Source organism: Strongylocentrotus purpuratus, unplaced genomic scaffold, assembly GCF_000002235.5.
Source record: "Strongylocentrotus purpuratus isolate Spur 01 unplaced genomic scaffold, Spur_5.0 spur5_scaffold_4, whole genome shotgun sequence".
Taxonomy (NCBI): Eukaryota; Metazoa; Echinodermata; class Echinoidea; order Camarodonta; family Strongylocentrotidae; genus Strongylocentrotus; species Strongylocentrotus purpuratus.
Window position 1 is genome coordinate 27,885,467 of NW_022145610.1, and position 27,723 is coordinate 27,913,189.

The window sequence follows — 27,723 nt, forward strand, 5'->3', positions numbered from 1 at the left end:
ACTTCCATATGATAGAAGATAAAATGATGAATTCTTTATGTTGGTTTTAAAGCTCAACTTTGGATGGTTGTTCAGAGTCATCTGGAGTCCTGTCAACGTTCTCCTGATTTTCTTCCATTTGTTGCTGGAGTTGCTGCATCCGTTGCTGCAACTCTCTCTGCTGAGACTGTGGATCTACAACAGTCTCCTGTTGCTGTGATATATGGCTGCCACTTTGTGGACTGTCTGAAGTGGAACCTAAATGGGAAGAGGCAGCAGCATTTGAGTTGTCCATATCAACCTCTTCTTCTATATTGCCACCACTTGAAAGCTTAGTCCTACTTGATTCTTGGTTTGAATCTAACGTCACTGATTGGGCTATATGTTGGTCATCCTCCACATTATGAATAGGATTTACAGCATCATACTGTAACCTGATGTTTTCAAGTTTGATGTAATCCTGCACTACTCTGTTGATTGTCTCTTTGGGTACGTCTCCCAGCGCATCCAGCAGTTCAGCATTGACTTGGAAGTTGTTGTAGGAGTCCATCTTGTGCTTGAAGGCACTGTCTGCTCTCTGGCCCTGGAGGACCTGTCCTTCCTCCGTCTCTAGGTACTGCTTCCAGATGGTGTCAAAGGCCATCTGCAGTACGCTTGGGGACGCACTGGATTCGAAGATGGCTCCATTCCCACTCTGCTCTACACGCTCTCGGAATTCCCCATTGACATTCTTGTACTCTTTCATGATCTCCTCCAACTTGGCTTTCACGACCTCCGCGAAGTCCTCCCCGAGACCTTCAACGTTCTGCAGCTGGGACAAAACCTTGTCGATATCGCTCTTGGTAAGGGCGAAATGGGTGATCTCCTGTAGGTAATTGGAAAACTGCTGGCTGGTATCCACTGACTGGTCAACAACATTCCGGGCTGGACACTCGTACTCCTCGTCACCGTCCTCATCGTAGGTGTCATCATCAAGGTCGATGAACTGAGCCTGCTCTTCCTCCCCGACAGACGACGCCTGGGCGACGCCCTCCTCCACCTTGGCTCGGATCTGGAATGGAGAGCTGTCTGGTTCCTTGTTATGAAAGTGGGTCCAGATCTCATTCAGTTCATCTGCAGTGTGTAAGAAGAATGGGAATGATTATATTATGAGGAAGAGTTTCACATAAAAGATGGTTTAAAATTCCCAAGGAAAGAAAAACTGATCTCATTCAATTCATCTGCAGTGTGTAAAAAGAATGGGAATAGTTATATCATGAGGAAGAGATTCACAAAAAGATGGTTTAAAAGTCCCGATGAAAGAAAAAGGAAAGAAAAATTGATCAAGAGAAGGGAAGATGGGAATTAACTGTTTCATTCATTCTTTTTGAAAATAAAAACAAGAACCTTTTCAACAGTGAATCATGATGCCCAACACAACACAAAAATGCTAAAAAGTTTTTACTAACAAAATAATGTTATAAAGTCTGTTATTCCCATGTCAGAAGTACAGACTGACGTTAAATCATTTCAATTAGTTGCCCATCCCCCCCCCCTCCCCTCCCCCCACCTACAGAATATAATTCCAAAAAGTTCATCTGCTCAATAATCAAAAATTTGTTCTGGCAACATTTGTTCTAGGTTTCGCTTCATTAATAATACAGGTTTAAGGATGCTATCGCGTTTTTAGGTTATGTTTAGGGTTAGGGTTGAGGTTGGGAATTGATAAGTGTTAGAGCAGAGTAATTGCTGTGGGAGCAGAGTAATTGCTGTGGGAGTATGTGTCTTACGATACTCTAAACAGTGCTTTAAAGCCTGTCTGCACTAGTTTGGCCAGGAGGGATTAGACCTCCCTGAAAGATCACTGACAGGTGGTTATCTCATCAAATCAGCTCTCAATTTACATAGAAAAAGAAGATCATGGGGGACCAACCTGTATCGCTTAGGCATTGCTTGCTATATAGAGGGCGCAAGTAGCTATAAGTAGTGCAGTGGGGCTTTAACTCTCATGTAAAAAAACAGTTCATAAATAAATGATCAATTCAAGACCCAAACCCCTGTACTCACTGAGGGTCTTAGCCTTGTCCAGGAGAAGCACCTCGACCACTCCATGTTCCTGGATAGCATTGAGGAGTAGCTTGCCTTCCTTGGAGAACAGGAACACCATGGGGATGTTGACATCGTCCGTCCCATCTCCAGACATGGCAAACATGGCCGCCGTGTCGCTGCTGGTGTCGGGGACGTTGTCGATGACGATGCCGCCGTGGGCGCCGAACTTTTGCAGGTGCCTTGCCTGGTGGATAAAGATGTTGAGGTGGACGAGTATTCATTTTATTGGTTAGAATATCGGTGGATCAAAAATCTTTGTACTTTGATAGAACAGGGGGGAGTTTCACAAAGATCCTAATTTGAACTTATCTCTAAGTTGGACTCAACAATTATGGAAAGCCATTAGAATCTATGAAAAATATTTTGTAAAAGATATTTTAAAAGGCATGAAATGTTGATTTCAATCATTCATATTTTCTGTGATCAAGGAGATATCATGTTCTTGATGTGGGATTTATGAAAATTCTTAAATATTTAAATTTTTGTTTTTGAATATATTTTATTTTAAGACTACAGATGGCTCTCCATAATTTTTAAGTCCAACTTAGAGCTAACTTTGACCTAGGATCTTTGTGAAACACCCCCCTGGAGTATTATGGATGAAGTTCTACTATAGTCTGTAACAATGCCACTGTAAGTTCTGAATTCATGCAGGTTGCTTGCCTGGATATTTGAATGGCACAATATTGATAAAACTAGAACTGAATATAGTTGTAGATGTGGTGAAAGTTGGAAAATACATTTAGCAGTTGCTTAGGTAGTAATAGAAGACATTTCAGGAGGGTAATACTTTAAAGTGAATGTGAAGATGATATCCTAATATTTACAAAAATACTTTGAAGTAGGTATATTCTAATTACTTTGCAAACAATCTATATGAATACTTTGAACCCTGAGAACTATCATTATTTCTGACAATCTAATTTTGGCCAATATCATGTATTATTATCTATATAAGGCTTCCAAGTGGTGCAATAAATCAGTGTATTTAATATCTTTAGCGCAGTACCTGGATGACTGATCAATTATATTCTTGTATGAATATATAATTTGTAAACTGAATTGTACGAGTCTCCAGATTTTTTATTCAGCATGTTTTTTTAAAACAAAAGTTCAAACACTGACCTTATCAACAAACATGCATTCCCCTCTGGACATGATGATAATCTTGCCCTGCATGAGATGTCCATTGGTGATACCGCTACACGCTGTGAACGGATCTGCTACAACCAATTCTCCCACAGCCTGAAACAAAATAACAAATGCACATGTAGTATAATTCAAGATGCGATTCAAAGCTAATTTAGTGAAAATCAGCTGCATAAAAATTGAATACTTTTCACATCCAGCTCCATCACAGCTGATTTATGATCAAAAATGTATTTCAAAAGTATGAAGTAATGTCTAGTTTCTATTTAAAAAAAATATAGTCTCGAAGAAAAGAGAGTAAAGTAATTTGTTCGTAAATCAATCTCTATTTCATGTAATTAAACCATATTTCAATATTTGTAGACATGAAGATCAGGTTAGAGCAATGTCAAAGACAATGCCTCTATGCTCAAAATTAATTCATCCATATGCCTCAAAGCCCATTAGATTTAACACGAAGCTCGCCCTAGTATCTTGTCTCATCCATAAATACATTTTAAATGCCTTTTTTTTTTTAATAACTAGAAGGGCAATAACTCATATCACTTGAAATAGATGCTCTACTAATTTTCAAAATCCTTCTTTTAGTTCATCAAATCATGAACAGAACAGCTCCTGAATACAACCAGTCTTTAGTTCACCTCTACCAACCCACACGTACCCTCCGATCCTCCAACTCTGGTCTTCTACACATACCGCTTTCAAAGAAATCTTTGGGGGAACGAGCTTTTGCTCATGCCGGACCAGCCCTATGGAATTCACTTCCACATGAGCTGAAGAACTCTTGACTCTTCAACGTCTTTTAAGAGCAACCTTAAATCCCATTTGTTCAATTTCGCGTTTTGAAGACAGACATTCATTCATTTTTGCATTTTTGCATTTTCTTTCTTATGTAAATGTACACAATTCTTTGTCATGAAGTAATGTGTTCCCTAATATTTTGAAGCGCCTTGAGCATTTAATTAAAACGGATAATGGCGCTATATAAATCTCATGTATTATTATTATTATTACTAGCTCTCAACAGATGAGAAGCCCTCACATGATGTGATATAGCAATGCACACAAATGGACTCTAGAAAATAAAGAAAGAGTAGTAATCTTACAGCAAAGTTTTCATTGAGATCCATGCCAAACTGAGCTGGTCCAGCGGCTAGCACCATGTTCTTCAGTATGGATGGAGCCATGATCTGGACGACCCTTGGATGGTTCTCAGCAACTAAGAAGATACAACAAAATACAAACTGGAATTAAAAAAACATCTTTGTAATGTATATCATCAGCAGGCAATCGTATCTCTTTTATTCTATCTGAGTCTCTATAAGCCTTTTTGCATTCATCACCGTATCTTCACTTCATCACTGTTAAAATAAAATCCTACAATCTTTGGACAGTTTGTTGCTAGTACAGACATGTTCATTTCCCCTCTATATTTTCTGGCAATCTAAAAAAAAAGAACATGTCAAGGGTAAAACTGATTATTTGTTAAACAGACAGATGTGCATGTACCACCTAGCAAAACAAATAAGCTTCACTCAATGAGCCCGAAAAAGAGAATCTGGCATGTTTAGAGTCCCATATGTGCTGTACCATATAAAACATGGGAGGTCTTAAAGAGAAGGTTGAGTTCTGGGGAGAGGTAAACAATAAATTGTGAGCATTATCATTGTAATTATCATGCAAGTGTGGAGAAACATCAGAGAAAAATGTTCCCTGAACAGCATGGCTCTGAAGGTGTTAAATGGGTACCTGGTAGGATGCGAAAGCTAATTTGGTTTGATTAGCAATGGCGCTTGTAAAATGGCGACTAGCTGGACTGCTCCCCAGGGAGTGGAGAATGTGCATACCTTGTGTGCGTGTAAGCATGAATCCAATGACCGGGGTAATAATATATATCTGTAAAGCGCATTGAGAGGGCCTGCGGTCCTAAATGCGCTATATAAGGACGACCTATTATTATTATTATTATCTACAAAAGCCTCCATATTCTAAATATGACAAGTAACAGCTTAAAAATGAGGCCCGATTTTTATGCCAAATGTTTGTGTAGTCCCATATACATCTTTCTGTGTACATTGCTTGTTACATGTACTTTACCAAGAATGGACCAAATTTGTATCATTTTGATGACTCCAGAACCTTGCAGTGCACACCAATACTTGTATGGTACATGATCAAATTTTTCTGATCGATTCCACACCGTTTCTTTCACAATTTGCAATCACATGACCAGAACTCAACTTTATTTTTAAATGGAGAGATGTCGGGGACTAACTTCGGGCTCAGGTATGAAAAATTATATTTTATTACAACCTCTTTGACCAGTACTTTTGTCCATACTGTACCTTCTGCTTGTTGACTCTTTGAGAGCTCTATCATCTCCTGCATAAAGAGAGCACCCTCCTCCGCTGCCTGTGTTGTCACAGCCTGTAATTAAATAGTTCAGTTCAGTTTTATTTTCATTTCCAACAGAACAGTAATTTTGACAAGAAATCGGACATACAATTCAAAATTCAATAATATAATACACTTTACATGGTTTAAAGTTATGAAATAGAAAGTATACATAAATATCCAGTATAATGTTTTTTTTTTAAAGTTTTTTAAAGATAAACCTGTGGAAATGGAGGGATCCACTGAAAAGCTGAGCTTGTAAAATGTGGATCCCTCAAAATAATGACAAACATAACTTTTGTAACATGTAAATATATTGACTTGGACAAATAGTGTATGTAGATTACCAAAAACGTGGCAGAATAATAATACAATTATAAATCTGTAATTTTAAAACTTGTTACGACACATAAATGTAACGGTATATAATGTAGTGAACACTGAAAAGGTCAAAAGAGACAACGACGACTGACAGATAAGACATAAATGTATAACAATAATTTTAAAAATATATAAGACAACAGAAAATAAAGCAAGGGAGAAATGGATATATCATTTAGTGTAGAATTTATAACTGCCAAGACTAGGGACCTTCAAAAGTATAACAGCAGGCATTTAAAAGGATTATACTGTTGATTAGTCTCATAATAACATCAACTTCAGAAATCAAGTTTGATCCAGTATTCTCTAGCCAAAAGTAAAATAAAGTGTACAGTATACAGAAGCAAAACAGACTAGTGTATTGACAATAGATGTGACCAGCCCCTATCTTTCATCATTCTCGTTACAAATACTTTAGGATAGTACATATATATTTTACATTTATTTCCTTCTGAATTTATGATAATGGGACACATTTTTGAAGCAATGTGCATGAGCTAAGCTGAGCATTCCCCCCCCCCCCCCCTCCAATGTCATACAGATGACTCTATCTTTGGGCAAAGACATGAAGAAAAACATGAAGAAAAAAGAAGACTTACATTGGTAGCAGTGTGCATGAGCTGAACACGCCCATCTTTCATAGTGAGTAGTCTAATACCCATCTTATTGAGCTGCTGCATGTGATCTGGGTTCCCTGGCACAAACTCGGCAGCTTTTAGACGCGGTGCATCCGAACTAAGTTCAAACAAAGAAATAGGTTCCACACTCATAAAGCATACCTGCCAACATTTGAAAATAACAATTAGGAATGTTTAGCACGATATGCCTTCGAAAATAAGAAATCGCACTTGCAGCGGCAGCGTAACTGGCAATACCCGGTAAATCTGTACCTAAAAGCGAGAAGAAATTTGCTGCTCGATCATGCAGCCATTCAAAGCACACAATACGTGAACTATCAAATCGCGGCACATGATAAAACAAGCTTAATTTGGCTTAATTTGGCACAAAAAAAAAAGATCAATGTTTTGAAAAAACAGAATATTCTGGATTTTCAGGTTCTAGAAATCAACAAAAACGGAATATTCAGGAATTATTTGTAAGGGTTGGCAGGTATGATAAAGTCTAGTTATAAATAGAAAATTCCTGCAACATACTTCATTGAAAAAAATAGAAATCATAATGAAGCTCAATTTGTTATGCCATGAAATTTTACATCCCAATTCACAAAGAAGGTTTAAATTTTACCCATGGTTTAAACCCTCATTTACATAACTCATGTTTTAAATTAGTGCAAAATAAGCGAACCTTGCCTTGCGTGCATCTAATATTGGACCTCTGACTGTGTTCGCGATGAATGACGCGAACGTTAAAACATGGGTTATGTAAATGAAGATTTAAACCTCCTTTGTAAATTCTGGTTAATGAATCAAAAGGGATTCGCTAATTAGGCCCTGTACCATGAATATACCATTTATTATTTGAATCAATTGTAAGTTCACTCAAGTATAGCTTCAAAAGGTGCAACCATTCCATTCCAGTCAATACGATTCAGGGACTTACACAGGAGTAGCTGGCTGCTGACTGCTGGGGCACTGGGAGCTCTGGACATTTTTGGACTTTTTGAGTGGATCCCTGAGAGCTTGAGCGTAGGTGCTTCCACCTGGGAAGAGGTATTTGTGATTGGCGCAGGACCGGTCCAGCACCACGGACGTTGTTAGGCCATCATCGGTCTCGGATGTCTGCCGGGAGAATGATAAAAATATACCAGTAAATTAACATTGCTATGTTCTCTATGGTATATCTATATCAACATAACATTTTATAAAAAATAAAATAAATATCTTTTTTAAAAGGTTCTGCAATACAGGTATGAGCATCACCATCTCTTTGTTACTATTTTGTCATGCTTGAATTTGCTATAATCAAAAGCCTGTTTATTCCAGCAATGCATATACAGTAAAAACCTGTCTATAGCGACCACCCAAGGGAAACATAAAGAGTGGTCTTTGTAGACAGGTTCCTTTAGTACATGTTTCAATGAGAAACATTTTCATGGGAGACAAAAAAAATGTGGTCTTTGTAGACAGGTGGTCACTAAGGCAGGTTTGACTGTAGTACAATGTCCAAATGAACACGATATTAATCACAACCAGTGGCATAACCATGATTTAATAATAATATGACAAGAGGAAGGACAAAACAAGCAAAGTAAATCACAGAGTGAATGGTGTAATTCATTTTCACTTCCAAGACCATAAGGGAAGGAATGTGTGCATATTATTTATTCACTCCCTTCAGTTCTAAAATGATATTGCAGCATCTGCAAGAGAGCCATAGCCCCCTTTGCTGCCCCCTCTCCCCATCAATTTGTGATCAATTCCTGATTACATGGAAGAATGATGAAACATAATCGGGCAAAAATTGGTCTACTAGCATTATCTAACATTTGACTAAATTCCTCACTTGTACCCTGCACCAAACACCACACCTAGCCATAACCCAACATAAAAACCCAATATCACATCCAAAGCCCTAACCCTACATTTCTGATGATATAACTCTCATGGCTTATGTCAGTGGAGCAAATGTGGGGATCCCCCAAATCTCACCCCACACCTAACCTGAACCCTACATAAAAAACGAAATCCCCACTGAAGCCCCAACCCAAAATTTCTATATGTTGGATCCCCCCCCCCCCCCTCGAACTGGGCTTCGCTCCACAAAACTTGGCATCAGCGACAAATGACAGTCTTTGTTATAAGCTACTAAAATCCTTGTTTCTGATTGGTTATCAGTAGATTTGTCACTGATTTTTGTCATTTGTCATTGAAAAAAGGCTTTGTGAAACAGGTCTCTGACCACCTGAATCTCACCCCATTGAATTGCACGCTGGTATTGGTCTGCTCCGCCTTGAACTTGGAGAGTGAGAGGGGAAGAAGATGGGCCTCGGTGGTGAAGAGATAGTTGTCCACGTTGATGGCTAGATCTTTAGGCTCTGCAAACAGCAGGTAGAGGTATTTGAATGTCTCAGCCAACACAAAGGAATCCATCCTGAAAATATATGGGGAAGAAGCCAAATGAACATGTATTTGCATTTATTGTTTCTAAATTTCATTTGTAGCAGGTATTAAAATAAATGTAGATATGTTATTTTGACATACACTTTGTTGTGTATATCTTGTGGTCAGGGCCCTGTCTCTCAAAACTTGTAATTAAATTAAGTTACAATAATTGTTATAAGCTACTGAAATCGTGGCATTTGATTGGCTGAGAGCAAATTTGTCATGAAATTTAGCATCTGTTATTGAAAATAAGTTTAGGAAACAGGGACCGGATTCAGTTGAAATGTTGACTTTTCGTGCCATTGGCAAAAGAAGCACTTTTGTTAAAAACCAAGAGTTTGATTTTCAAAACATTGTGTACAAAACATTACCAAGATATTAAACAAAAAAACTGTTGTAAATATGGAGCAAATAATTTGAGATCGAGCACAGTAATGTCAAATGCTTGGATAGATGTTAAAGTAGTAGTGACTTATTTCATCAAGTTTCTTATCTCTACAGGTGTTAGATAAATTCAGTATGTGATGTCTCGAAACAAAGCATGATTTACATCACTCTGTCATATTGTATCTCAACTATTTACTCATTCCTGGACTTAAAATTGAAATTCATCTTCTGCTTTGAAGTGAACAATATTTTTTATGTCTTATGATAATAATAATAATCCGTTCTTGTATAGCACATAACACATTATGATATAACGTCTCTATGCGCTTCCAAAGAGCGTTGAAAATTATTACTCTAGCTTTAGCTCCGGCAGCCGTATCAGCGCACAGTGCATTTCAAGGAATAGTGCATTTCAAGGAATAATCCTACCAGGCACCCATTTACCTCACCAGGGCAGAGTGTGGCAATGGTAGAATGTACAAAGGACATAAGTGTTTTGGCAGGGATTCAAACCCAGTACCTTGTGGTTCACAGTCCGAAGACTTATCCACTGGACCACAACCCCTCTATCTTACCTATCTTCATGGCTGCCTGTCCGTACATCTTTGATGCCTGCAAAGCCACAGTGGACACGGGCATGATTCTGGAGGGCTTCAATGATGTTCTCTCCAACCTCTAAGTAGTATGGGTCACTGGTGGCCTGGTGGGAAACATTTAGAACATTCCTTGGACATTACAATGGAAAACAAGTCCCTCAGAATTTCAGCAATTGATGCCACAGGGAGCAACAGGATCTATTGTGTTGGATGCAACATATATGTAGCGGATTCAAATAACATTTTTTTGGCTCAAGCATTGATTTTGCTTGTCCGACACTTGATATTTTTGAAAGGCTAACTGACATTTTTGCTGCCAACATTTACTCCACGCTTCATTTGATCACAGGTATAGTGTCAGGTCCAGGGTTAAACATGGGAATTTGTCGCATGAAGGGAGATTGAATCCAGAACAACTTTTGCAAAGGCATAGGTTGTATAATCTTCTGAAAAAGTTTGTGGCCCAGGGACGCTGCACACCCATCAAGGTACATCATACATTTTTACGAGCATACCCTGAAGTAAATTAACATGGAACAATGGTCTTACTTGGTGGTTGACATGTGAGAAGACAAAGCTACAATGTAAGACGATGTTATGGAAGGGGGGTTCCACATTGCCCCCCCCCCCCCTCCCCACCCCTCTCTCTGTCTCTTTTATTTTCTTTCTCTCCTTCTTTCTTTTTTCCTTCCACATCGCCTCCCCCACCCCTCTCTGTCTCTTTTATTTTCTTTCTTTCCTTCTTCCTTCCACATTGCCACCTCCACCCCTCTCTGTCTCTTTTATTTTCTTTCTCTCCTTTATTCTTTCTTCCTTTCCACATCCCCTCCCCACCCCTCCGTTTCTTTCGTTTTCTTTCTTTCTTTCTTTCTTTCTTTCTTTCTTTCTTTCTTTCTTTCTTTCTTTCTTCCTCCCCCCCCCCCCCCCTCCCAATACCTTACAGATACATATAGCATACATCAAGATGGTTAACGCCAAGCACCTTACCTTGTATAGCATGTATGTGCTCTCAATAAACTCTGGCCTCAAGGGATGCTGTCCCCAATAAACATCATACTGTGGAGTGAATGCCTACAAGAAAACAAAAGTTCAGATAAATTTGATCGATGGTAATCTCATGAGCAATCATTAAACAGAACATAGAACACAGTATATGAGACATTTCAGTTCATTAAATCATTTTGGAAATCTCGGTAGAACACAACTGAGAAGGATTATCCAACTGTATCATTAATATTGTTGTCACTTATCTCAGCTCATTAAATGAGTAGACGATATCATTTTAGTTTTTCATTATATAGCCTTTTACTAATACTTGTGATGAAATCAAACGGGCAGTTATAAGATAACAACGTTACTTTGATTATAGGTATAAACCAATTAGGATTAACAACAAACACTGTCAGTTTTTTCTTACCTCTGGAAGAAAGTTATGTCTCTGTGTGACCTGGTACAGCATTTCATGTGTCTCTATAGCTGGCTCAATATCACCAAATAGAACCTGAACAAAACAAAAAAATGTTACATCTTGAAATTAAAAAAAAAAAACAATTACAAACTCCCCTGTCAAATCTATTGACACAATAATTATGAATAGGTATTCTTCAAAGTAAATTGGATCAGATATAAAACAGCAGCAGCCTTCCCAACATCAGTGTTTGCAAATGAGGCTAAAACAATTTCCCTGAAGGGAAAGTGAAAAGCAATCGGGTCAGAGAAGAACTATGAAAACTTTTTACTCTCATTCAACATATATCGCTGATCATAAAAATATATGACACTACACTGTTAACTTTAAAGCATTCAATTGTTAACAAAACATGACTAAATAATTTTATACTTGATAGATATAAAAGTCTATGAAAGAAGACAGAAAGAAAACAGCAGAAAACTTGTAAAAATGTACAACAAAAGTGTTATGCAGGAAAGTAGAAAAAAGAGAGTAGGCCTATTCTCATGACTGCCTATTTAAGCAGGGACTATTCATTATTACGATGCATTAGTTTATAAATATAATGTCCTTTTCTCTTATAACGTGTAACATTTAACAATCCATTTTAAAATTCATTTTACAATTCATTTTCAATTTTAGGCGTTCTTTTGCCTGTGTGACATAAGAGAATTTTAACAGGAATTAATAATTTATGACTTCTAGTGTTCGGTTTTTGTAAACATTCAGGTGGTGAAAACAGGTGGTGGAAATAGGTGCATATTATTGGCTTGTTACTTCTCTTCGTTTAGTGTATTTCTTTTTCTTTTTGTTCTCCCTTTTTTTCTGTATTCTACTTTAGTGAACTCCAAACAATTATTCATCAAATTACTGCCGTCGTAATTTTGATTGTGTACTTCTCTCTACAGTAAACATTTTCTGTCCCTGTCATTTGTTCAAGTCTCCCAGGAACCTATTCTTTACAAGCTCTGCTTTTCTATAGGTTCCTGCACATTTTACAGTTTGTACTTTTGTCTGGGTTTTCCTTTAAATGATATAAGTTGTCAAACAATTGTGATGACATGTAACTTTGTTAAATTACTATAATCATTTTTTTTTAATTATGAAACAATATGTCTTTTATGTATATTTTGTTATCTGTATTATATTTGTGAAATATATGTGAAATGTGAAACCAATAAACTCAAACTCAAAACTCAAGAGTAAGAGATACATTAATAAAAATACATACAACCATATATAGCGCCTTTACATTAACATGCTCAAAGCGCTTTACATTAGAAAATAAAACAGAATAAGTATTTATAATCAAAACTGACCTGTAGACCTGGCCAGAATGCAAGGAGAGAGTCCATAAAGTTTCTTGACCTTGCATGGGGGCGGTGCATCTGGACATCCATGAGGAGTGGACCGTCGCTTATATAGCGCTGTATAGCTTCATAATGCTGTCAATCAAGGCAGAGAATAATATGTCAGAGAGTTTCACACGAGATAATTGAGGAGAAAAAGTTTTATCATGTCGAGGGGTCAGTGACACAAAGATGTAACTCCATTTTGAGAAAAAGTGGTTTAAAGATAGAGGTCCACTTGGGCCTTAAGGAGTTAAGTGTATGTTTCACTAGCCATTGACTTTAATGGAGTGTTGGGTGGAGTTAAGTCTTTGTGTTTCCCTGGAAAGCTCACATTTTGTATGAACATTTTGATATCAAATACTCATTTTGGCAAAATATGGAGTTACATCTTTGTGTCACTGAACTCTTGATGTAGTGTAACTTTGTATTTGCCATGGACTGACACCCTGGGATCAGTTTCACAAAGCCTTTTTTCAATGACAAATGTCAACAATCAGTGACGAATCTGATGATAACCAATCAGAAGCAAGGATTTCACAAGTTTATATAAACAAAAACTGTCCTTTGCCACTGATGACAAGTTTTGTGAAATGGGGCCCTGGACTGCCACATTGTTTGGAGTAGTATATTAAGCTATTGGTTACTGAATTCTCCCATTCCCATAGGCTTTATACAGGGACCTCCTGGTTTCCCATAGGCAAGGGGTTAAACATGTTTACTGTATGTGTGAAAAATGTTGACACTGATATTAAACTATTTGTTTCCATTGGTTGACCTTAGACAGTAAATAGTTATAACTAACTTGGGATTATATAAGTAGGAAATGATGATAAAATATCTTGTTTACACAGGGTAGCCTCATGAGTATTCATACTGTTCTAAATGAGGGCCATGTAATCATATTATTACCCCACCTTTAGAATAAGACTATTGGGTCTTCATTATGTATGATAAAGATTATGTATAATATACATGTATATAGAAGGTGTAACAAAAACTCTCTTTTGCCACAAGAACCAAGCCTTTTCTATACAATATACCTTCCTATCTGTAGCAACATTAATTTAATTGGAGATCATAAAACATTCTTTTTTATAGCATTTTCAAGAATACTCACTTTCAAGGATAAAGGAACCTTTTTTTTTTATTTAAAAGAACCAAGCCTTTTCTACACAATATACCTTCCTATCTGTAGCAACATTAATTTAATTGGAGATCATAAAACATTCTTTTTTATAGCAGGCTCACTTTCAAGGATAATTATATAAAGGAACCTTGTTTTTTGTGTTTCCAGGAGTCTCAACAATGCTTCCCAAGCGCGCCGCCCCCCCCCCCCCCCCCCATTTTCCTTTATTATTCATAAAACAAATTGTGTGTACTAAAACACACCCTTAATATTCACATCTCGTGGATCGAGTTACAAAAGTACATTTAGATGAAACACAGTCAGGCAAGAAAATAAGAAGGAATGGTCTGAGAAATACCAATTTTCTGTGATTTTTGAAGAACCATGTGTACACAAGTGTATGTCAAGAGGCCAACCTGTATTCTAAGCATGAATGGGAGAATGTACATGTAGAAGAATAGAACTCACTGTATTAAATTTGTCAAGATACGAGTCATCTCCGAGCAGAATGTAACCTTTTAACAAGTATTCATAGTAGGAGTCAATGCCAGCACCAACTCCACTTTCTGTTTTTTTTTTTAAAGGAGGAAAAAATATAGAATATAGAGTACATGTGAAATGGTCCAAATAATATATAGTGATAACATTATTTTGGTTCAAAGTAAAGTAGCATCTCAAAATATACAGGTAGTATAAAATGAAATATGAATATTTTATTCCTACCATCATCTCCATCAAATGCTGTAATATCATACCAAAGGATAAAAGGCCTTGTGCAATAGTGCACTAGGTGAACAGTTTATCCAAATAAATGTATATTGAATTTGAGAAAATTACAAGTTGCACACTGTTTGGCACACTTACAAATTTCTAGGGTTTAAAAAAAATAGGCAGTTTTCGTTTTTGACAGATTAAGAAGAAAAAAAACATAATTTTCACAGCCTTGTATTGTGTATTATCAGAATATTCATTTATCAAAAATATAAAAAGGAATGTTGCAAAATCTCAAAACCCTGATGAATGAATCCAAAACTAAATACATTCTACAGTAGGCTTGCGAAATAGAATACATTCTATTTATTCCTATATTCAGTATCATCTGGGATTGCATATTTGTATTATATTGTTCATGTACTTTTCTGTTATTTCCACTGTCTTAAATAAATTTTATAATGATAATCACACTTTTTATATTCATGGATTAGTAATATCAACATTATAATAATCATTAACACATGGCCTAGGTGAACCAGATTGTGCATGTATAAACTGTATGGTAATCAGAGAACTCTGCAGTCAATGGGTTAAATCAATCTCATATGACTTACCTCTCCTGACCCAATCTCCAGTGTGAATGTTAATGACGGTCCCAACTAAGTTACTTGTACGCTGCCTCTTAGACCACAGGGTCTGCATTACACTCCTCGCTTTCTCCTGCTCAGAGAGAGAGATACAAAAAGAGATAGGGAGTGTAAGAATAACACCGCCAGGAGTCAGTGGGAATGACAGAAGGGGGGGTGAGACAGGGGACAGAGAGGGAGATAAAGAGGAAGATAGAGGGAGGGGGAGGACAGAGACAGAGAGAGCAAGAACAGAGATAGTGAGAGAGAGAGAGAGAGAGAGAGAGAGAGAGAGAGAGAGAGAAGAGAGAGAGAGAGAGAGAGAGAGAGAGAGAGAGAGAGCAAAAGAGAGAAAGGACAGATATGTCAACACAGAATGAGAATGAGAGGGAAAGACAAAACAAGAGAAAGAGTGAGATATAGTGAGATAGAAAAAAGAGAGAGGAAATGATGAGAGAGAGAGGGGCAGAGAGGGAAAAGAGAGAGAGAGTTAGAGAGACACAGAGAGAGAGAGAGAGAGAGACAGAGATATAGAGATTGGTATGAAGAAAGAAAATATCAAAGGAAGAGAGAGACAGAGACAGAGAGACATAGAGAGAGATGAGCAGATAGAAAGATAAATTGAGAGACAGAGGGGATAAACAAATAAATCCGCAAAATACAGAGGTTATCAATAAAAGGTAGAAACATATTGGAGATGAGAGAGAGAGAGGAAAAAGAAATAGCAAATACAAAAGCAAAATAAGCTCATGAGGTGGTAGTACAGTATTAATTATGCACACTCAGTTAAGTACACCAGATGGCATATCTTTAAATAAATCATACTCAAAGTATGACAGACTGGGTTTATGTAAACATTTGCAGTCTCTGAGAACCCAAACACAAACAGCAGCTGGTTGAAATTCAATAGATAAGATGCAAACATACGGATGACATTTATTGTACGGTTCTGTAAGTTCTTAGCATTTTACCCATGTGCAGACTAAAACACAGATCCTTTGTAAGCTGTTTATTAAATATTTCACTCCTAGTTTCTTTCTTTTCCTTCTTTTTTCACCAATGATTAATAATAATAATAATAATAATAATAATAATAATAGTTATGGGTTCTTGTTCATATCTGTCAGACTTGACACTCCTGGCGCTCTGCAATTATTACCCAGGCCTTTAATGGCTGCTATTACGGGGCTCCAGAATTAAGAATTGTGTTTGTCAAGTTGAGAAGAGAACATGTTAGAGCTGAAATGGGAGAGTTGCATGATCTGCTGGTTTATACACTCTCATATTTTGTCTGCAGCACTACATGTAGAATGTGTTGATAAATAAAATCTTTCTGATCAATGCCTTTTTGTAGGTACATGTATATGTACATTGTAGATTTTTTTTTTCATGCAGGTCTTGGATTGAAAACTTACAAATATTAGCTCAGTGGCTTGTACAAACAGAACCACCAAGTGATCTACATGTGAACTTTAGAATTAGATTTTCAGGAAATGTAATAGTAGTGCAATATTTTAAATCTGAAACCTTATGTTGTTTAAAAAAAACTAATCACAGTATTGAACATTAATTGAAATATAACATAAAAAAACATGAATAAAGGCTTGTTCAGATATGGATAAAAGTGATGTCATAAAAGAGTCCAACTCAGTTTTGCTGTGTCATAATTGAACAAGCAAGAACCACTGTGATCATCACATACTGCCACAGTTAATTAATTTCAATTACTATCAAATATATCCCTCCCTCTTGACATGATTTATGTTTTGGGTCTCACCTCAAAGATGGGGTCACCGGAGAGGCGGCTCAGAGCAGAGAACTCGAGGAGCATGGTACCAGCACAGGCCGTACAGGTGTCTCTCTCAGGACGCCCCTTACCAAGGCCATGTTTCAGGTTCACCTGATGTAGCAAACAATGATGGAAGTATTCAATGCAAGAGGTATCATCATGTTAGAGTAAACAATTTTAAAATGTACACAAGAGATATGGATTTTAAATGTTTTTGTAAAATTCATTCTAACAAAGCTATGAATTAAAACAAAAACAAACAAACAAGTATTTCACTCTGTTCCTTCATTTTCATAATTCCTATTCCTGTTTGTAAAATATCCTAAATGACTGTGCTATGCTCAAACACTGCAGTGTGTAAGCATGTAATTGCATTTCCTATAGAATGAATTTTCACTTTACAAACTTAATGGTTGTAAGGATTCCAAATTTAAATGCTCAAATCTATTGATATTGCCATAGAGTGGGTTTAGTGCAAGTCTTTGTGATGGTGTTAAATATCCAGGGATTTAAATTAATTACTCTGAACCATCAAAACAGTTCACTTTATTCTTCAACCTTCATTCATCAGTTTGGAGCCAGAAGGGCGTTAAACACAGAGTTAATGCCCTTCTGGCTTTAAACACACAAATCATATCGTTTTTTAATAGGCACATCCAATTTACAAGTGTAAATATTAACATGCAAGTGTAAACATGGAGCTTTGGGACAAGTGCATTGGATCCATACAAGCAGGTGCAATTAAACTCCAAATCTGCACCTTCAAGTGCACATAAAAGATAATAATCCCACCCAATGGTTATTTTCAGTCTTAACATAATGCTCCCCTAATCCAATCACAATGAAATGGAGTACAAAGGACATCGTTATTAGAGCTGTAAACAGTAATTGTGACTGCTTTCTTTTCATTAAAGGCTTTTGGGGCTGCTCTACAACTGAGAAAGATATATCTGAATACATTCCGGAACCTTTACCTTTGGATATGGGACACCTGTGGATGTATTGAAGGCCGGCAGGAGACGGTAGCCTACTTCCTTGGCCATCTGAAGTAGCTCATCCTTGTACCACTCCATCACACCATGGTGTTCCTGAAGATCTAAGGCTGCCACGTGCCCTCCAAGAAGACCCCTGATGGAAGGAAAGATTTATCACGATTTGGAAAATCACTTGTCGTATTAAAAATCCTACAAAGCTTCAAATTTATTATTGGTAATCAGTATCTAGATACAAACCAAATTACACGTCCTATGTTAACTGGCTAAGTCTAATTTTTAAATTCTTACTAAACTGATCAATTTCTTTGAATTCCTTAAGAAATGTGTTTAGTACTTCTTGGCATTTACCTTTTCTTTACAGTCCATAATGTTCCCCAAAAAATTGTTGGGATTCTGCGAGAATAACTCAAAGCTACCTGCCCAATTCATTCGCTATACGGAGGGGCCTTGCCATTTTTTTTTAAAGTATCAAATTTCAGTTCTGGGGAAAAAACAAACATGATGATCCTTTTCAAATCATTGTCAGCAAATTCAAAACCTCACAACAAAAGATTACCTTTATTGGAAACTTTCAACTATCTTCTTTATAACAAACTGCTCCATCTTTACAAGTACAACTAGGCAATGTAAAGTGACCTCAATCTGCGGCATGATAGATTAATTCCCTTTCAGATTATATGTATACAGCCCAAACTTCAAAGGCATTTAAAAAAAAGCATCTCCCTTCTTCATCTCACATTAGCCTTTCCTAAAATTCCTACCCAAACCAAGTAAATCAACTTACTTTCCACAGGATATAAATATACATTTTTATAAATTACAAACAATAAAAATTTGAATTATAATTTTTTTCCACGTATCATCTCCAATTTACAAGTAACTAATTAACTAAAGCACTTTATAGTATATCATTACAATTCTTCACTTATAAAGCAACACTGAAAAGTGTTGATTATCAATAAGGATATCCTGTAATGATATGTTTTCACAGAACATGATATTGATTGTAAATGAAAAACATATTATTGAAACTAGGAGATGACAGTATTTTTTGACAAAAAAATTTTAATTCAAGGGAATGACCAAAAGAAGGCATTTAAATCAGCATAACTTAAACAAGATCAATTAAGTTTACACCACCTCACATTTCACGCAGATAGCAAAAGTGTTAAAAATATTAAAATGGTAAAAAGAAACCACAAAGCCCATTATTTCTAAAAAGCAGACTCGGCTAACTTGGTTCATCTCAATTCATTGATTTATGAAACATGGAATGTAAACAAGTCCATAAAATAAAAATTAGTGCAATTTTAGAACACATATGAAATACAAATTAACTTTAGACTTTAGTCATGAGATAAAAGTGAGCTGTCTTTTTCTTAAAATGACTTTATTTTCATAAATTTAAGAATAAAACTTAAGTATTTTTTCTATCTAGGAAAGGGGAGGGGAGTTTGTCCCTGTCCTTTCAGGCTTAAACCTGGACTAAAGGTAGCACAATTTTTAAAAGACTGGCCATATATTGTACAGACATTTTACTTACCCAACAACTCTGATATTAGTCTCAAATACAGATACCACAACATCTGAGTTGAAGGTGACGTCGGCTATGACCTTCTTGACGGCATCTTCAAATTCATCAAGTAAACCAAGAAGGGCTAGAGAATCCAGGGTGTCGATCAGTGTTAGAGAGAAGCTAAACAAAAAGAATAAGGCAAAATATAGTTTAATGATGATGATAATAATACCTGTTGTAGGTTATTGTGCAATGCTCATGTCTGTAACACTCGGCACTCCTGGTGCTTTCCCAGCTTAACCCTTTGAGAGCGAGCCCGCGCAAGGCGATTGTTTCCTCTGTGACGGAGCGTTTTCGGCGCATCGCCAGTAAAGGAAAAATTGTCGGTGCTTTCTACTTTCATTGCTCATTGCGCCTCATACAGTCATTTTCGTGATTTTTAGTAAATGTAATAATGAAAGATCAGACTTTTACCTTTCTAAAAATATAAGTTTTGTTTATCAATACAAACAATAAGGTCTGTTATTTTTTAGGGGAATTGCCGTCTTACTTTGCTGAAGCTTCACGTCTTTCCTTTTCAATACACTCACAATACAAATTGCGTAAGCACCGCCGCATGCGCAGATTGGTCGATACCTCCATTCATTTCCCCATTGTCAATGATTGTCGTCTGCTAAAGCTCGGCAGATTACCAACCGAGCCATAAATAATAGGCCTAAACCTTCGTTTCACACAGGTTTTCAACACATTTTGTAACTACAATATTGTAATAATAAAATAGTAATCATGAAAGTAAAAATTATTTTTTCATCTTGTGCTCCTTTTTCTTCATTGCCAGAAAACTTGTTTTTATGCTGCCTTGCTTTTTTCTTCAACAATGGTAGCATCTTTGCCCAGGAAAATGCTCATATTGTGATATTCCATGGGAAAAGAGAGGAAGAGTAAGGGGTCATTTTTCAGAACATAACATTTGAACATTTCATATGCCCGCTCAAACCAAGACCAGCTTTAGGTTGATCAAGATATTTCACTCAATCCTGCTCTAAAATGGTTACATGCCCTCGTAAAGGTATATAAGTTAGAGTGGTTGTTTGTATTGTCATGAAGATTGACCTATTGACCTACGTCTAGGCCTACATCCTCTTCTTTCAAAACGGTAATCGTCCAGAGTAGTAACTTCTTTACATTCTTTTGTTCCTCTTAGGGTGGGGTATAAGCCTCTAATAAAAGAGGTCCATACATGAATGATTCGCTGAATTGGTCAAGTTTATAAAATGAAAAGTGTATTGTCATGTATTACGTCGATAAGGCTTAGATTAGTATATGATGAAAAAATGCCACACCGGCAGGGTAGATAAATATAAATGAGTAATCAGGGTCGAAATCGAACTGATAATACGACCCGTAATATGAATATCTGAAATGCGGAAGGGTGCATAAAGCAAGAATCCTGGCAAGAATATAGAACGGACACACGCGTACGCGTCCATCTCCAGCTGTACGGGTATTTCGGGGCCCTTTTTTTCGATCCGAACGCTAACTTAGAGTAAAGTTGAAATGATATCACTTTTTCTCGATTTTTTTCTACATAACTATATTTTTTTTTTAATCGATGAGATGAATGAATGTATCTAAATAATACTTCAAAGAATTTTAGCACATAATAGCCAATAATAAGCTGGTAAACTTTGTCAACATATTAGGAATATATCTCGGCTTCTGTAGAAGCCCGTCGTCTCCAAAGTGTTAAGCATGCACTATCATGGCACTCCAGCAATTCAAAGATTGAATTCCTGCCAGGTACCCATTTACTTCACCAGGGTCAAGTGTGGGAAATGTAGATTCATGTCTTCACAAAGGACATCAGTGCCACGGCAGGGACTCAAACCCTGTACCTTGTGATCTGCAGTACGGTAACCTATCCACTAGGCCACAACACCTCTACTCCTTTATACATTACATATATCTAAGCAATTAATCAAATTCTCTAGGGATAGTGGACATTTTGAGGAGTGTTTTTTGTATCACAATGTATCTAGACACTGCTATATACCTATGCATTATGCATGTAGTAGGTTGGAACATACTACTACCGTACTTTACACACAAATAATACAGCATTTGTTGTCCAAACACAGAAAATTCTTTTTCCACATACTTACATGTACATGTGCATGTTACATGTAAGAAATACAAAAATGAGAAGATACAAGTTAAAACATACATGTAAATACATTGGTGATAACCACTAAACGGCATCTGATTTGCTGTAAAGGAGTATCATACCTAGGATGCTTTTGTCAGTTTCAATTTTCAAAAATAATTTATCAGACAGTTTCTGAATGCTCATATACATGTAGATTATCAATGAGGAACATATTGATGTTCATCGAGAAAATAAAAGGGAATGTGTAGTTCTACATGAAACTATTTCCTAATTCCCCAATACACTAAAAAATAGAAACAACTGTCTTTTTTTCCTGCAACAGCTAAACCTGTTTTTTCAGCTTTTCGTGGAAACAGAAAAAAGTTACACCACTCTGAAAGGATGGCCTTTCTAGACAGGTTCTAAATAACATTGCTTTCTAGAGGGAAACTACATACATGTAGATGATCACTATAAACAAGTGAACTAAAACTCTTTTCTCACTGCAATTCCTTACCCCTGTACTAGCCATGGCCATGGAATTCATTAATTCGCTTCACTGCGTAGTCCCGGATTATTTTTCGTTTCTGTTCTCATTCATTTGGTTGGCACCGCAATTGCGGAGTTAGCAGGAGTTAGCACCACAATTGCGAGGTTAGCCCTGCTATTTTGCAGGGTTAGTTAACCCGTACTATAGGTGGGGTTAGCCCACTTTGGTAAATACCAGTCTGAACAGAAAGTGGAATAGGCTTAACCCCAGACTATAGGTAGGGCTAAGACCCCCCTTTAACCCCACCTATAGTACAGGGTTAAGCAAATTTTTCCAGTGTGTAATATAGGTGGGGCTAAACACCCCCCCCCCTTTAACCCCACCTATAGTACGGGGTTAAGCAAATTTTTGCCAGTGTGAAAAGAAAGTGGAATAGGCTTAACCCCGAGTATAGGTGGGGCTAAAACCCCTCCTTTAACCCCACCTATAGTACAGGGTTAAGCAACATTTTGCCAGTGTGAAAAGAAAGTGGAATAAGCTTAACCCCGGACTATAGGTGGGGTTAAGATACCCTTTAACCCCACCTATAGTACGGGGTTAAGCAAAATATTGCCAGTGTGAAAACAGTATAAGAGGCCAAGGCCCCATTTCACAATACTGGTCATCAGTGACAAATGACAGTTTTTGTTATAAGCTAGTGAAATCCTTGCTTCTGATTGGTTATCAGCAGATTTGTCACTGATTTTTGTTATTTGTCATTGAAAAAAGGCTGTGTGAAACAGGTTCTGGGCCTTTAGAGTCTTTGCTTCTGGACTGTTTTCTGAAACTAAAATGCTCACTTTCCGAGTGCATCGTCCACGTCCCCACGGTTTGGCTCGCGACCTCTGACCCGGCCTTTACAGCTGAGTGGCATCAATTCATCCGCTGGGTAGGCATATGTCTATGGGAGAAAAGAAAAACATGGACATGTGTTTAGCTGACATCCTGCACTTTCTATTCTAGTGTTGTTATTATTATTTTTTTTTTACTGTAGTAGAATGACAAAGTTGGGCATGGTTTCTCTCTTCTAGTTTCAAAGCCAACAAGGTACTAAACATGATAGTATTCTAAATACACTTATAATTCAAGTTGAACAAATATGGCTTTTGCATGATGAGGGAAGCAGTACATGTTTAATAAGGTGCTAACCTATAAAATAAATGTTATTCTGAAATGTAACACAAGTCAATTGAGAGTTAAAAGATGTATTTTTTCCAACCAGCTCACATATAAATTTGAAAATACAAAAGTTTAAAGCTTGCTTCATTCAGGGATAAGGGTCATTGCATAATGCATACATGTTCAGTAGGCCTACATGCAACTAACTTTTCATTGACATACCATACTGCACTGACCCTATCAAGGAGAACATCATTAACTTACCATGTAGGAGTCATAGGCATGGCTAAACATCTCCAGAACCTCTTCCCTGTGAGAAACACGCATAAAATATTGATTACGAATGGAAATTCAAGAAACAAGATATATCCAAATAGAAAAAAGGGGGAAAATGTACATGAATAGATTTATATCAAGGTACATAGTCTATGCCAATTGGTATGGTTAAATTTATTTCAATTTGCAAGATGAATGGATTCATGCATGCCCTTTCAAATTCTAATTCTTATTTAAGGATAAAAAATCCTAGATAGACTCTAATTAAGATTTATTATTATTCAAGCATAGATGTACATGTGTAGACGTAGACGTATCAACATTACCAGAACCTCATTTCAGAATCCTTACTACAATATTAACAAAAGACAACAACATTGCAGTTTTTACCAGCCAAATTTGTGCTTCTCTGGGGACAAAGGCCCATCCATTATTTTGGTAGATCATCCCCCCCCCCATTTTTTCCCTTTTCCGAAAAAGGTAAAATGCTGACCTCTAACATAGGGATTAATGTAAAAAGGTGCATGCAGAAGGGGGGGGGGGCTAAATTAAGTTTACTCCCCACATGCACCTGAGGACACTAAATTAATTGCTAATAGGGGCCTACCGTAAACTCAGCTGTCACCATCAAATTGGTAATCATCGCATAAACATGATGTATTTCTGGCCATGTAACATTGACAATACGATACAACATCAATGAATCGTTGGGTAAGGACGAAGAATCACTAGCCTTAAGGGCTCCCTCGAAATGTTTTTTATGATATTGATCGAGGGAGCCTTAAACGGCACCCATAGGGTCTCATGGAGAGGTAGGTAAACAACATCTCAAATGTGTCCAAAATCCCACTTTCCCCCACCCGCCCAATACTGGACAGTGGCTTCGATGAATTTTATGTTAGGTGTAATCGTAATGATATCCTGAATTCACAAATCGGAGGTAAAAATAAGGAAATAATAGCAATTTTCTTACCAGACCGATGCAGCTCAGCTCCGTTTTCACGTGTACCGTGTGAATTCACGATCTCTACACAATGGTGATGACCTCTGACTGGCACTTCCGTGATTGTGCTGCTTCCGTATAATGCGCTGTATGAGTGTTATTCAGCGCATCATACGGAAGCAGAACATTTACGAAGTGCCAGTCAGAGGTCATCACCATTGTGTAGAGATCGTGAATTCACACGGTACACGTGAAAACGGAGCTGAGCTTATTTTTACCTCTGATTTGTAAATTCAGGATATCATTACGATTACACCTAACATAAAATTCATCAAAGCCACTGTCCAGTATTGGGCGGGTGCGGGAAAGTGGGATTTTGGACACATTTGAGATGTTGTTTACCTACCTGTCCATGGGACCCTATGCCTGGGTGCCGTTTAAGTAGGGTGTCTGAACGATTTTTCAATTTTCAATTTGGGATCGTTTTTCACCATTTTTGTTTGATATTTGAATAAAAAATGTTATCAGAATAATACATTTCAAATTTCAAGTCTCACCGATGTTTCTATCAAAAGTTACAGCCCCTCCAACACGCTGGTATATTCATATCATTTTGGTCAAAATCGACGAAAAAGACGTCCACGCAGAGTGATGTTGTTTTGCTAAATTTAGCCAAACAGCTGTATCGCGCGATATGCAAGCGTATGCATATCGTACGCATGCTGCTAAGCCAATCCGCGACTTGCAGCTTGAGCTACGCTGTCTCCGCGACATGTGCGATTGACTAGTATGGTTGGCGTTCGTCGCACAATAAACCCGGAAGTGAATGCACGTTATAGTCAATGGCAATATCGCGGAGACAACGCACGTTGTCTCCGCGATATTGCCATTGACTATAACGTGTATTCACTTCCGGGTTTATCGAGGGAATTGCCAACCATAATTTCAGTCACTATGAATTTGGGGTTTCGTTCGTGCGCGGAGATGTTACGCGATGTAACCATGGTTTGGACTGAGCGGAGCGCACGCCTCCTAATTAGCTGATCCACCAAATAGCGAGAAGGGTATTTTTAAACTGTTATCAGTTGTGATCCCTGGGGGCTAGCGAAAATATAATCACATAGAATTGTTCCTTAGGACTGGGACTACTTATCGATCGGGGCGTCATATCTCAAAAGTGACAAACCTCAGAGTTAGCCAGGACACAATGTTTAAATTGCTGTTTTGACCAAGATATTTTTAGAATTTCGGGGGCTACGCCCCTTTGGAAATATTGGAATTCACCTGCTCTTTCATATGACACCTCATTCATTGATTATCACCTTCAGGATCACAACTGATAAAGGTTTGAATCTCGATTTGAAAAAAAAAAATTGACTTTTTTTGCATGGTCGCGCAATGCACGTAGGCTGCATAGGGATGCGTGTAATCTCTATGGGAAGAATTTTAGCACACAACATCGGGTGCGCGATCAGACACCCTAGTTTAAGGCTCCCTCGATCAATATCATAAAAAACATTTCGAGGGAGCCCTTAAGGCTAAGAATCACCCTCTTTCCCATCAAAGACTTCTTCAAATTATAATTTTTAGTGGTTGGAATGATGCCCAGAGAAACATTGGAAGTCAAAATTGTAATTAGGCTGTTACCTTTTCACATTTCGAAAAAATGTGACCCCCCGTCCAACCCGCTGTTTGAATTGTTTTCCTGTACGAGCTCAGGATCGCCGACGCCTTCGGCATCAGAGCTCCCTGGAATTAATGCACATGGAGCAGTAGCCTCCCCACCCCCTAGTATCCTAGTCTTTTAAAGTAGCTGTATTTTAAATTGAATTTCCATTCATCAATAAGATCCAATGACAATGAGAAAATTGTTTTGTGAATTGTGTTGTCTTACCTGCGAGCCTTTTTATCAACATTTCCTGTTCCAGTCGCAAATTCTCCAAACAACAGGAAGGCAAAACAAAGATTGAATGATACAGAGCTCTTCATGCTGCCACTCGGCTGTGAGGTTTAGGGCCAGAGAGTGATGGAAAAGAAATAATATCGTTTGATTGCTAATCTCCCATTTTGAAATATCATACAGATGCAGATGCAGACCAGTGTCCACTTGAGCTTACGATCTGAACGTACGTACGTAGATATCTGACAACATTGCAATTAGCTGCTACGTAGTTTGATCGCTCCTACGCTACATACACGAGTAGATTTTAGCGATCTACTTCGGAATCAGCGAATAACAAGCCGGTTTTACTGTAGTCTATGCTTACAAGTATTTTATTATTTGTATAATGTTTTTATATTTGATTTCTAAAAAATGATAATCAAAATCCTCCGTAATTAAAAAAAAATACTTTCCTAATACTTCACATTTAATCAAATTGTTATATTATTCATTTGGGGGTGCATAGTGTTAACCTCTTGAGTCGTAATAAAATACAAGCCTGAATCATGAGACTACCTTCGAGAAAACTAATGATGTGGAGACCTTTAATTTTTACTACAGCTTTTCAAGCAAATCCAACAGGCAAGATGCATGTAGAATTTCCACTAGAAGAAAACAAATAATTCAAAAGACAAAATTAAAGTGATGAAAGTGAACAGGTAGTTCCAATTTCAATTTGCCGATAAGAGAGAGAGAGAGTCTAGTTTTGCCGACATCCCCACCCCCCCTCCTTATTTAACAGTTTTTGACCCCCGGCCCCCCCCCCCCCCCCCCCCCCCACTCAGAGGTCGGAATGACCGCATGCGTGTTGCCAAAATGTCCGGTAAAGGGGTACTTTTCGTGCGACAAAGTCCGGCCCGAGAATTGTAAAAAAAGGGGTGTATTTGACTTTTCACCCGGAGATTTCTTTAAAAAGGGGGTGTTTTTCTTTTTTTCTCTCATCTCTTTGGACTCCTGAGAAATTATTCCGAATTTAGGGGGGTACATTGAGCATTTTTCCTGATTTAGGGGGGTCTCCAAGGCAGGAAAAGCACGCGAAAAGCCCGCGAAAGGGGGGTTCGGAAATGTTGGCAGTCCTCAGATAGGAGGTGCTTTCAAAAAAAGGGTACGAGCATATGCGTACCCTAAATAACACTGAGTGGGGGGGGGGGCCGGGGTCACACC

At 37.6% G+C, this 27,723-nt stretch overlaps 1 protein-coding gene across 1 annotated transcript; it reads right to left on the reverse strand.

The window, feature by feature from the left end:
- On the reverse strand, positions 1 to 26,717 carry LOC579538 (ER degradation-enhancing alpha-mannosidase-like protein 3). The gene is made up of 20 exons (XM_003727881.3): positions 26,512 to 26,717; positions 23,663 to 23,708; positions 23,080 to 23,180; positions 19,632 to 19,784; positions 18,068 to 18,221; positions 17,082 to 17,204; positions 15,293 to 15,398; positions 14,433 to 14,530; positions 12,806 to 12,931; positions 11,454 to 11,537; positions 11,024 to 11,107; positions 10,016 to 10,140; positions 8,865 to 9,042; positions 7,552 to 7,730; positions 6,591 to 6,726; positions 5,562 to 5,643; positions 4,323 to 4,435; positions 3,193 to 3,312; positions 2,026 to 2,251; positions 1 to 1,092 (listed from the first exon to the last, which is right to left on the reverse strand). The coding sequence occupies exons 1-20, from the start codon at positions 26,604 to 26,606 to the stop codon at positions 47 to 49; spliced, it is 3,375 nt and encodes a 1,124-aa protein (XP_003727929.2). The 5' UTR covers positions 26,607 to 26,717; the 3' UTR covers positions 1 to 46.
- Between the last annotated feature and the right edge of the window lie 1,006 nt (positions 26,718 to 27,723).